Raw genomic sequence first — 13265 nt, forward strand, 5'->3', positions numbered from 1 at the left:
CAGTTTTTGTTTTTAATCAATATATTTTACAATTTTCGGTGTTTCTAAATATGGTGGATTGCAGGTTAAATTTTAAACAAGCATGACTCTTTGCTTATGAAATGGCATCTACAAGACTGTGAATTTAAGTACATATGTAGGAATGCTAACAAACAAATGGGAGTGATGCTCTTAGATACAGCTTTTGATGAATCCAGCTCAATGACTCAGTCAATATGTTCAGTACCTGTAAATCCTCAATAAAATTCTTCACTTTTCTTGTCGTAGGAACACACTTGTTCATGCTCTTTCCATTCAATCACATTATTAATTTGGAACTTAATGAAATATTATTCAAATTTAACGTGATATTTTTCCTCTTACAGAGCAGAGGATCAAATAAACGTCCTAAGAACAGCTTTCAATAAAGACTAAGAGTTCATGCATTCAAACCTAACAGAAAATCAGCCTAAATCCCAGGGACAACCTATAAGATTCACATGAAACAAAGTGCAAATAATAATTTATTACTCTTCAAGCCCAAACTAGCAGATTATGTGAATTCACAAGTAGTTATTTTAGTCACAGTGCAATGTAACAACACAAAACTTATTAATGGCTGTTCCTCAATTTGAGAATGGCATCCACTTATTGTTCTGAGGGGGTCACTTGATCTGAAATGTTAACTCTGATTTCTTCCACAGATGTTGCCAGACCCACTGAGCTTTTCCATTAATTTCTATTTTTGTTTCTGACTTACTTCTGCAGTCCATTTGGTTTTCTCCCACCCACTGCTGGTTTCTACCATGAATATTCATGTGGCTGAACAGGCAGATTCTTGATCTGAAGGTCGTGGTGCAGATGGGAAAGACATCTAGTTGAACTGGTAGAATCCACAGTACACGATGTCTTCCTTTTCTTTCGTTTTCTTCCTCATCATTAATTTGTTTAGGCTCCAAGCATGATGCAGTTGATGGATAAGATGTCGTCATTCTGAACAGTTTCTAGCAAGCTCCTCCTAGTCATTAATGTCAATATTTCCCACTTAAAAGGGAGTTTCAGAGTGCCCTTATATTTTTTCTTTGACCTTCTCTAAAACGCTGGTCATGGAGAAAATAAAGAATGAGGCCTTGCAGTGGAGATGCTTTTCAGCCAACCAGATGTGGTGTACATCAAGCTTAGGATTGACAGGAGCAGCACCTGAACATTTGGAGTGGTGACTTCAAGGGCAATTGTGTTTGTTCATCAGTCCCCCACCACTGATTCCACTAAATGTGTTATAGTAATTGCTGGTTGAATTTCTCTAATACACTTGTGTGTTGCTGATTCACAGGTCAAGTCTGTGGTCATGACAAACAATCTGTACAATTAGACTTAGCTTGAGTTGCAGAGGTCCTCATTGTCAAATACATGCTGGTGTAGTTTGTGGAATGCCGAGCTGGTGCAGGTCATCATATTCAAGCAGTCAAACATCTGAAAGTGATCACAGCACATTTGATTTGTGTGTACAAGCATTCAGACATCAAACGTAGCTCCCTCCAGCTAACGCATAACCAAAATCCTTGGTGTGTTGCTTGACCTGCCAGACAGTCTCCTGCATCAGTCAAGAAGCATAGAGGAGTATTGCAATAATCATGTGGCAGAGGGTACTGCTCAAAGTTCTCCTTTCTACAAACTCTGCTCCATCTCTCTTATGCTACAGATGCAAACGCCTTACAATTGCAGCCTGCATAAGCCTGTATTAAATCTTCTGCCCTTCCTGTGAGGAATGCAGCAACACTTCCTGCCAAATCCTGTAACTTGCCACAACACCTTCTAAAAGTATTCCATTTTACTTCCAGACACTTTGCAACAGCGAAAGGTCCTCAAAGTCACCTGCCCTGGAACCTGAGTGCCTGACCCTTTACTTAATTTGCGCAGCTCCCAGCTTCGAGCTGAAAGCTTTCTTTCTAGAGTATGTCACAAGTGAATTAAAAGAATGGGCCACGCGATGTAAATTCTCAGTTTCCAAATGTGCATCACCTATCGAAGCTGGGAGCCATCAGAACGAGAGAAGTTCAGTTACTTCCAATGAAATCAGAAGCTGCCTGAATTAACATGCTTCTCAAAAGTTGGATATCACATGGGCTATGTTGAAATAGTTGGCAACATAATGCACTCTCTCAAGAAGGCTTCAGTTCAATCCATTGATCCAAATTTCATGCTCAAAATGTTATAAACATGAAATTTTAACATCCCTGACTATGACTATATTGTTTTAAATTTGCTGAGGAGTGAATATAACAGATTACAGGTAAATAAATCAGGCCAGTTTTTACACAGAAAACAATGTGTGATCTTGCACATACATACCACAGTCAGAACCACAGGATACAAGGCTGAAAGCTTTGTACTTTCAATCGACTCCACCAGTTGCACAATTTCCTGAGATAATTCAAAATTGTTGACCTGATCAAGACAAAAAGCAATTCATTGAAGAAAAAGCAAACACGTCAAGAGAAATATGCAAAGCATGAGGCAAAATAATAAGGTATTCAGGAGATCTAGCCATTTTGCACAGGCTCACATCAATGACCCTAGTGGGACATAGCTCACACACCAAGTTCCACAGCCTGGGTGGCATTCAACAATGATATAACTGGAAGTGGACATTGCAGGTAACACCTTGCTGTGCAGCCTGCCTCAGTGATGCAATTAAATTTCTTATCCATAACATTCTGCATAACAAACATGAAAAAACTGACTATACTTTTCTGAAATGGTATTCTAGTTTACTGAAAACGGCAGGGCTGAGAATGTCATTTGAATTATTTATTCAGGATAGATGTCTGACTTTTCTCTAATTGAAGCGTTACAGAGCACAAGATCCATTACAGTCAACATTAGATGAGATGAGCAATTGGACTACATTTTGTTCAATAATCCTGAGTGTATGAAAAATTATGTTCACAACCAATTTAGGAATGTCAGTTGGATTCATATTGTGGCACACTTGGACTCTGGAAGCTAAATAGATAAACAGATATGGCACAATCCTCAGAGACAGAAAGAACATACGTATGCATGATGTCTGCTACAATTTGGACTTCAGTATTTACCTTGAGGTGGATTGGGATCCCATTTCAGGATAAGGAGTTTCTTAGTTTTAATTAAATGAGGTCTGGACCGGAAAGTAGCTCTTCTCCCTCAGATTTGGGGCTTGGGGCTTCACACAACAGAATTATGCAGGAAAACAAAGTGTGGGGCTGGATGAACACAGCAGGCCAAGCAGCATCTCAGGAGCACAAAAGCTGACGTTTCGGGCCTAGACCCTTCATGAGAGAGGGAGATGGGAAGAGGGTTCTGAAATAAATAGGGAGAGGAGGACTGAAGATGGATAGAGGAGAAGATAGGTGGAGAGGAGAGTATGGGTGGGGAGGTAGGGAGGGGATAGGTCAGACCGGGGAGGATGGACAGGTCAAGGGGATGGGCAGCAAGGTTGGGCATACAGGACATTGCAAAGGGTTAATAGTACTAATATTGAGCATGTGCATCAAGGAACTATGTCATGATAAGGCCAGATCACATTAGTGGAACTTAGACCTGATGGGAGAAGATATTCATGAAGTCCTGAATTGACAGGCAGACCTGAGTTTGTACCAAATAAATGTTTCCAGTTTGTATTCAGCACTTTTATGTCTCTTGTTCCTGGAACATGCTCATCATATTCCGATACATGGCAAGACCCTGGCTAATTACCTGAAGTATTTGAAGCACTGCTTCAGGGACATTAACAGCCTGCTCGATAATGATCTTGGAGCAGAATCTGTGCTCCTAGACAATGCGAAGCCAGCCCAAGATGCAGATGACATTTAAACTAAGATTTACAAAGGGCATTTTTTTTTTAAAAGAAAAACTAAAGCACAAAATTCCTGACAGTCAAGTTCAGAAAACTTTTCAAAAAGCACAGAAGAAAAAAAAATTTCAAATCAGTAACCAAAAAATAATTCTATCGAAAAATTGAAGAGGGGTTAGAATTTTTTTAATACAGAGGACATGTTAAAGCATAAAATGCCAAGGCACAAACAATATTCAAAATCAATGAAAAATAACTGAAAAGATTGAAAAGCTCATGGAAATGAGGTACAGATACAGAACTAAGTGGTTAGCTTTTTCAGAATGAAATGAAAGACACGATAAGCTGAATATCCTCCTTTTGTGCTCTAAAATGTTTATGATTAGTGTCACTATTTCAAAACAAGCTGGATTCAATCTGTCTGCTGTGGAATCATTTTCAAAGCTAACTGGAACAACCCCAGTCTGCTTCAATCTGAGCTGGTCAGAGAAACTATTCATTTTTGATCACTCAAATTCACCAGCGGAGTATTATGAGATAGTTGTATAATCATATTCATAAATATTTCGGGTACTGGCTACAAACATCCAAGAGATCTGGATTTTCCCAGCTGGATTGCAATTCCAATATTGCACCATTGCTTAGGGATGATGATAGTGCTAATGGAAACTGGTTATTTTGAGGGTGCAGTGAGGCCATCAGAAGCCTGCATAAATCATACTAGGTCACTGTGGTCAATAACACGGTCAGAATGTAGGCAAGTCATGAAAGCTGTGCAACTGAGGAAACATTTTCATTAGCTTAACCAGAAAAGCCTCAGCAAACATTCTGGATTCGCATGAGGTGGGTGTGACCCACATTTCTTGAACATCCTTGGGGATAAATCCGCCAAGAATGGGGCATCAGTCCATACAAGCAAACTTGAATAGTTCTCCTCGAAGAAAGGAGTTCTGTCAGTCGATGTGGACGCACTGTTTCACAGCTATAGGCCACTTCCATGTCTGGCACTGTTGCCACCACTGCATCTCACCTCTGTGCTGGCACAGCTGGTGCCAGGCCCACTCCAACCCCCGCTACGGAAACGGCATCGGTAGGCAGTGCAGGAGGCGGACTGGTCACAAAGTCAGCTCAGTCCCCTAAATCCAACTTCTCTCCTCCACAATGAAAATTCAAGCACTAGATTTCATTTCTCAGTGTTATGCACTGATGTTTTCCTACAGACATTGGCAAGAGGACACTGTTAGGTCCTAATGATTACTTTCTATCCAACACGGAGATATTTTTGCATTTTTTTATCTCTAAGAACTTTGAATAAGCAAATAGGGTCATCGCATTACACAACTGAAACAGGCCCTTTGGCCCATCTTGTCTATGTCTCTCAGTTTTGTATGCCTCAATCAGATGTCCCGTCCTCTTGTTCTGCTCCAAGGAAAACAAATCCAGTCTCTCCTCACAACTACATAAAAACTGAAAGAACTGAGGGTGCTGTAAATCAGGAACAAAAACAAAGTTGCTGGAAAAGTTCAGCAGATCTGGCAGCATCTGTGAAAGAAAAAAAAACAGAGCTCATGTTTCGGGTCCGGTTCTGAGGAAGGGTCACCGGACCCGAAATGTTAACTGTTTTTTTCCTTCACAGATGCTGCCAGTCCTGCTGAACTTTTCCAGCAACTTTGTTTTTTTCTCTCTTCACAACTGATACTTTTCACACCAGACAACATCATGGTGAATCTTCCCTACATCCTGTCCAGTGCAATGATGTCCTTCTGATAATGTGGTGACCAGACCTGCACACAGTACTTCATTTGTGGCCTAGCCAACTCTTTGTAAAGTTGTAACAAGACTTCCTTGCTCTTATATTCTATGCCCAACTAATGAAGGAAAGTATCCCATATGCTTTCTTCCCCAGCCTGTCTGCCTGTGCCAATACCTTCAGGGATCTGTGGACATGTTCATCAAGGTCTCATTGTTTATCAGTTCTCCCTAGGAACCTACCATTCACTGTGTATATTCTTCCCTTTTCAAACCTCCCAAAAATGCCTGAAATCATACTTATAAAGGATTAAATTTGATCGGACTTTGCTCTGCCCATTTACCAGTTGATCATTATCAGACTGTGGTCTAATACCATTCTCTTCATTATCAACAACACTACCAATTTTCATGTCATCTGCAAACTTACTAACAACATCTTCTACATTCACATCCAAGTTGTTAAGGTACATAACTAACAGCAAGAATTTCAGCACCGATTCTTATGGTACATGGCTGGTCACAGGTTTCCAATCACAAAAACAAATCTCCACCACTGCCCTTTGCCTCTGTTTTGCAACCCAATTTTGGATCCAGCTTGCCAACTTGGATCCTGTAGGCTCTTACCCTTTGGACCAGACTTCCATGTGGGACCTTCTCAAAGTCCATATCTAAGTAGTCCACATAAACCACATCAACTGCACTACCAGAAACTCAACTGGATTCAACACTTAAACGCAATGGCTCCAAGAGAAGGTCACGGGTTAGGAATACTGTGGCAATAACTCAATTTCTGATGCCTCAAAGCCTGTCCACCACCTTCAAGGCACAAGTCAGGAGTGTGATGGAATACTCCCCTTGCCTGGATGAGTGCAGCTCCATCAACACTCAAGAACCTGGACACCATCCAGGACAAAGCAGCCCACTTGATTGGCAAAACATCCACAAGCATTCACTCACATAAATGGAAAGTGGAACATAACACCAGCGCTTCACCGGAGGGTCAATGATGATGTTACCTAGATTGGCGACGAAACGTCTGAAAACAAACCTTCCAGCTCAGCGAGCAAACTTACATCCAGAACCTCAACCTGAGCTACAAATCTTCTCAAAACTCGCCATTCACTCCCTCCGCCACCAACACTCAGTAGCTGCAGTGTGTACTATCTGTAAGATGCACTGCAGAAATTCACCAAAGATCCTCAGACAGCACCTTCCAAACCCACAACCACTTTCTCTAGAAGGACAAGGGCAGTAGATATATGGGAATCCAACCTCCTTCAATTTCCCCTCCAGGTCACTCACCATCCTGACTTGGAAATATTTCACTGTTTTTCCAATACAGCTGGGTCAAAATCCTGGAATTCCCTCCCTAATGGCATTGTGGATCAAACCACAGCAGGTGTCCTGCAGCAGTTCAAGACAGCAGTTCACCAGCACCTTCTCAAGAGTAACTAGGGATGGGCGCAGCCCACAAATGAATAAGTAAAAACAAAACCTCAATGTATTTAGTCACCTTCACAATAAACACAATTATATTAGTCAGACAGGATTTCTCTCTAACTAATCTGTACTGACTAACCTTGATCAACCCCTGCTTTGTGTTGATTAATCCCATCTCTCAGTTTTTTCCAACAATGTCCAACTAATGATGTCAGACTAATTGGCCTGTCATTATCTGGCCTATCTCTGGTACCCATCATGATCAAACAAACCATATCAACTATCCTCTAGTCATCTGGCATTTCACACAGAGCCTGGAACGCATTAAATATCTTTGCCAGGACCCCAGCAATCTTCTCCCTTGCCTCCCACAGCAACCTGGGATATATCTCATCAGGGCCTGAGAATTTATGTACCTTTATCTTTATACTTCCTCCTTATTAACCTTCGTGCATCCCAGAACCTCACCATCCTACCTTAAATCGATAGCAAGAAGGTAAATCTCCTTTGGTCATACAGATGAGAAATATTCATTTAACACCTCACCCATGTCCACTGGCTCCACACACAGGTTGCCCCTTTGGTCACTAATTGCCCCCTCTCTTTCCCTGAGAATCCTCTTATTCTTAACATACTTACAAAATACCTTAGTCTTCCTTCATCCTATCTGCCAAAGGTAATTGCAACCTTCTTTGCCATAACTTCTTTTCTCTGCACTCCTACTATGCTCCCGATACTTTTAAAGGTTTCCCTGTTTTTAACGTTTAATGTTTCATATGCTTCCTTCGTTTTCTTATTCAATCTCTCAATATCCCTTAGCATATCTAAGGGGAATAGCTGGCCCTGAACTCTTACTATACCACTTCTAAATAACTTCCACTTCCAAATATAGACCTGCAAGTAGCTGTTCCTTGCCTATGTTTGCCAGATCTTGTCTAATGAAATTGAAATTGCCATTTCCCTAGTTTAGACATCAAATCTCTGCCTTGTCCTTATCCCTTTCCATAATGACACTGAAACTTACAGAGTTACGGTCACTAACCCCAAAAATGCTCACCCAGTGAAATCTCAACCTTTCGACCAGCTTTGTTCCTTGCATTTGGCCTAGCATTGACACTCCTATTAGACTTGGGAAATATACTGGCACAAAGAAAAACTTCTCCTGGGCGCACTTTAAAAATTCCAACCTGTCTAATAGGTTCACATGGATGTGAACCTAGTTAATATTAGCAAAGCTGAAATCTCCAAAAATTACAACCTTATTTCTCTCACACAAGTAATTCAAATGCACCAATAATCTTGAGACACAGCCATAAACTCAATCAGTTTACTCCCTTCTCCATTTTCCTCTTTGGTCCTAATTACAATCCAAACTCTTCAGTTCTACTGTGTGCTCTCCAATTCCAAGGTGAACTTCTAATTCCCTATCCAATTCATCTCACAGATTATTTAACACTATCTCTGTAATATTGCATACCTTTGTAAGAATCTCTGGTCTGGCCAAAACTCTTATTGGTGGCTTTATTAACTCTGGGCACAATATTTCCAATACGTTCTTGGTTCTCCTCATAACTTTCATAAATCTCACACTACTTTTATTTGACCCAGCACCAGATAGTACTTAGTCATCACCTGTGCCTTTATCACTTATGTTAGCTCTCACTCCTACATTCACATTTAAAATTCTCATCTTTAGAGCCAATAGTCATCTTTGAGTTGGCCTCTTCCTATTCTCCAGTCCTCATCCTGAATTGAGATTCTAAACCCTTTGTTTATATTGGACAGCCAGGGCTCCTTGATTAGTCCAGGTTACCAACACCAATCAATAATCTCATAGTCAATGAGATTCACCTGGTTCCAATGACTACAGTCACACAATTACTTCTTGTCTGCATCTTACAGCATCCTCTCATTCCACTCTGACCTCCCACTGCTCTCTGCCCCGTCTTTTATAACCATTTCTCCACTACTTCAGCCCCATACTCCAGATATTCTTCCCTAAAAAGCTCTACCTCTTCACTTCCTCCTATACTTTCAAAATTCATGTGAAAATCTGCTTATGTGCTAAACATTCAGCCACCATTCCTCAGCTCTACCTCTGGCTTACCATCTGTTTTCCTTATACTTCTATGAAGTACCCTGGGACATTTTGAATTAAAAAATATTTGCTGGTCTCACTGTACAAAGAGTAACAAAATGCTAAGGGTACATTGCAAGACAGCAAAATATCAATTGCAAGCCACTAGTTTGAAATCACATGGTGTAATTATAACAAATTGCTTAAGAATGACAAAATACTCCTTTGTTCACAATTTAATAGTTACCTACGTCTTTAAATGATTCAACTACTTTATTAAAGTGAATGCGTTTGTATGCAATTTTTGGTTCAACAAAACTTACATACAAACCTATTCACAATTTTACTATGAATAATATACATTGAAATTTCAAAGGAGCAGTAATCTAATTTAGATTGAAAACTGCGTTAGCACCTTAAAATGCATGCCTACATGTGTTATTGTTTAGAATGCATAAGTTAATCTTATGTGGCAGAGCTCAGGGGCACTCCAGATTTTGCAAAACAATTGTAATAGTTAGTCACTAATTCAAACTGGCGCTCGCATAAGTGGTGAGCTATGCCAAATGGGAAAACGATCTAATTAGGCAGTTACTTGAGGTCAGTTAAAGATCAATTCAAGTCACTGCCGAAGTTTCTCAAGATTGGCAGCTGCTTAGCTTCTTGCTGGGTCAAGAACTCAAGCAGGAATTGACTGGTCTTTTTTGCATACCTTAATCAAAACTGAAGACTGTTCGGTTATGATTTGTTGATGTGATATACCGACTATAATGTCTGAAGTATTGAGGAACATATCTCAAAGCTTTTACAAGTTGTATTTATATGTCTCACACCTGCATCGACACACTGGACTTCCTGTTATCGAGGTAAATCACACTTACTAATTCACACATTCCTACAAGAAGTTCCTAAATAGAGTATAAAAGCAAGGATGTTATTTAGAGAAGTTTATGACAATATCATGACATTAGGAACTTGCCTTTAATTTAGAATATCCCAAGGAGCTTCATAATTATACAGCATGGAAACAAACCCTTCTGTCCAACTCGTCCACACGACCTAAGTTTCCCAAACTAGACTAGTTCCATTTGCTTACGTTTGGTCAATATTCCTTTTAACCTTCCCGTTAAACCTTTCCTGTTCATGTACCTGTCCAAATATCTTTTAAGTTTTGTAACTGTACCTGCATTTACCACTTCCTCCAGCAGTTCACTTTTCACACAAACCACTTGGCTCTCAAGTCCCTTTTAAGTCTTTCTCCTCTCACCTTAAAAATATGCCTTCCAGTTTTGAACTCCTCCACCCTAGGGAAAAGACCTTTGATATTCACCTCATTTATGCCCTTCATGATTTTGTAAACCTTTATAAGATCACCACTCAATCTCCTATGCTCCAGTGAAAAAGTCCCAGCCTATACGGCCTACTTTTATAACTTAAACCTTCCAGTCCCACAACATCTTGGTAAATCTTTTCCGCATTCTCTCCATTTAAATAATACCATTCCTGCAGCAGGGCAACTAGTGCTGTCCACTGGTTATCTAAAAGAGACCTCACCAACATCCTGCACAACCACAAAATGATATACCAATTCCTGTACACAATGGTCTGAGCAATGAAGGTAGGAGTGCTAAGTGCCTTCTTTACCAACCAGTCTACCTGTGATGGAACTTTCAAAGAACTATGCACCTGAACCCCTAGGTCTCTCTGTTTGACAACACTCCCCAAGGCCATACCATTAAACTGCACAAGTCCTACCCTGGTTTGCCTGACCATATGCAACACCTCCCATATATCTAAATTGAATTCCATCTGCCACTCTTTAGTCCCTTTTTTCACTGACCACTATACCACCATCTCTGGTGTCATCTGCAAACTTATTAACCATGCAACCCAAATATTTGCTAATTTTGAGACAACCTTGCTGGAAACCCCTCTGTGAATAGATAATTCATATCAATCCCTTCTGGACGTTGACAAACTGCACAGGCGGAACATTAAGCCAATCAAATGTTCCTGGTAAGAATCTGTCTTATAATGTATAATTAGGATAAACAGAGACACAGACTGTTTCTTGAAGCTAAGAACTACAGGATCACAGAATGGCTACAGTGCAAAAGGAGGCCATTCACACCACTATGTCTACACCAGCTCTCCTTGTCATTTCCCTGTCTTTTTCCTTTTACATTACACGTTGTTTGATACGGAAACAAACATCCAACGGCACCCTGAATGCCTTCATTGAACCTACCTCTATCACACATTGAGGCAGTGCATTCCACGCTCTAACGACTCAGTGCATGAAACGTTTCTCTCACGTCGCATTTATTATTTTTACAAAATATTTTAAGTCTGTGCCCTCATATTTTTGGGCCTTTTATGAGTTGAGACCTTCAATTTGGATTGAATCTAGGGCCAGTTCATGTACCTGTCCAGCAGTTCACTTTTCACACAAACCACTTGGCTCTCAAGTCCCTTTTAAGTCTTTCTCCTCTCACCTTAAAAATATGCCTTCCAGTTTTGAACTCCTCCACCCTAGGGAAAAGACCTTTGATATTCACCTCATTTATGCCCCTCATGATTTATGAGTTGAGACCTTCAATTTGGATTGAATCTAGGACCAGTTCATTACCTGTCCAGCAGTTCACTATGGTGGTGAATGCCTTAAATGGCATTCGATCTGCCACTGCCTGGCATGGGTCATCTCACACAATCACGTGCTTCTTAGATAATTTTGTAAGGAGATCACAAGTGGTGAGTGAACTGGAAGTTCGCACCACTGTAAGGACTTCTGAGGTAGAAGGTTTTGGCACGATATTTAATAGTCAGTTGGACACCACTTCACTCATTTGAAAATCAGGAGCTTCCCAGGAGCCTATGTTGCCGCACCCCTCCCCCCACCCCACACACCACCCACCACACCTGCAGAAAAGCTCAGAAATGTTTACCAGGGAGTCTAAGAAGGCTCCCAGCTTTACTAATGCTGCTGGATTCAGCCATCGAGAGAAGGGCCATCTTGTTACCAGGGAATGACACCATGAGACTCTCTCATCAGGCACATCCAGCCTGTCGGCAGATTGCAAATGGCTGGTAAGCGGTGCCTGAGATCATGAATGATTTTCTCCCCTCCACAAGGTTAACTGGTGTCACTTCCTCTCTGCAAAATCACACTCACAGAGGCATCACTCAGTCTTACTCTGCCAGTGTTGAGGCATCACATACACGGCCATGGCCAACTAGCCTCGCACCATCTGCATGATATGCTCACAATAAGTACACGTCATCGTTTCAAACTACCAAGCATTCCCGTCCACTGCGCTTCCTACTTTTCTTACAGCTCACTCCATTGCATAGTTATGGATGCTCACAAACTGCACTCATTCCCCTCACATTCAATCCTCTGTGACTGCTGGTGTACCATTTTGCTCAGAGGGCTAAGTCCAGCAAGACAAGTGCTAGATATCAGATTCTCAACCGCTTTTGTGGAAATGATCATCGAGCTGGTCAAGGAAAACGGGGAAATGCCCTGCGGTGACAGGAAGACAAACCAATAGGAAACACTGTGGCCTACTCTTCTTGAATGAGCAGAGAAACAAACATATTGTTCTGCATAAGGTATTCTCTATTTTCACCAAGTAATTCTTTTATGTTTTCTTCTGTTGATATTACTGGCACCCAGCATGAGGCAAAGTGCAACAGCCATATCTCGCAGCCTCTCCTACTGGTAAGACTGTCAGTGAGGATGTTCAGGTATTTCAAGAGCATGTTGAAAGCCCATTGCATTGGCAAAGTTGTAAGGGTTTAAGGCGCATAAGGAGTAGCCTCAGGATGTGGGCCAACTCAGTCTTTATCACCACTGTGAGATCATAAAGCGTGAAGGTGGATGAACACAGCAGGCCAAGCAGCATCTCAGGAACACAAGAGCTGACATTTCGGGCCTAGACCCTTCATCAGAGAGGGGGATGGGGTGAGGGTTCTGGAATAAATAGGGAGAGAGGGGGAGGCGGACCGAAGATGGAGAGAAAAGAAGATAGGTGGAGAGGAGAGTATAGGTGGGGAGGTAGGGAGGGGATAGGTCAGTCCAGGGAAGACGGAGAGGTCAAGGAGGTGGGATGAGGTTAGCAGGTAGGAAATGGAGGTGCGGCTTAGGGTGGGAGGAAGGGATGGGTGAGAGGAAGAACCGGT

General features: G+C 41.4%; 1 protein-coding gene across 4 annotated transcripts in view; it reads right to left on the minus strand.

Annotated features, from left to right (window-relative positions):
* The window catches only part of crppa (CDP-L-ribitol pyrophosphorylase A), a 262350-nt gene that overhangs the window by 139697 nt on the left and 109388 nt on the right, over positions 1-13265 (minus strand). For 3 of the 4 annotated variants that reach the window (XM_048559491.2, XM_048559486.2, XM_059641668.1), the window contains exon 8: positions 2332-2427. In XM_048559491.2, coding sequence (XP_048415448.2) covers positions 2332-2427 — 96 coding nt within the window. Of the gene's footprint in view, positions 1-739; positions 1453-2331; positions 2428-13265 lie in introns of all 4 variants that reach the window. The other variant, XR_009443129.1, reaches the window with a different exon arrangement.

Source organism: Stegostoma tigrinum, chromosome 2 (genome assembly GCF_030684315.1).
Source record: "Stegostoma tigrinum isolate sSteTig4 chromosome 2, sSteTig4.hap1, whole genome shotgun sequence".
NCBI classification, from domain to species: domain Eukaryota; kingdom Metazoa; phylum Chordata; class Chondrichthyes; order Orectolobiformes; family Stegostomatidae; genus Stegostoma; species Stegostoma tigrinum.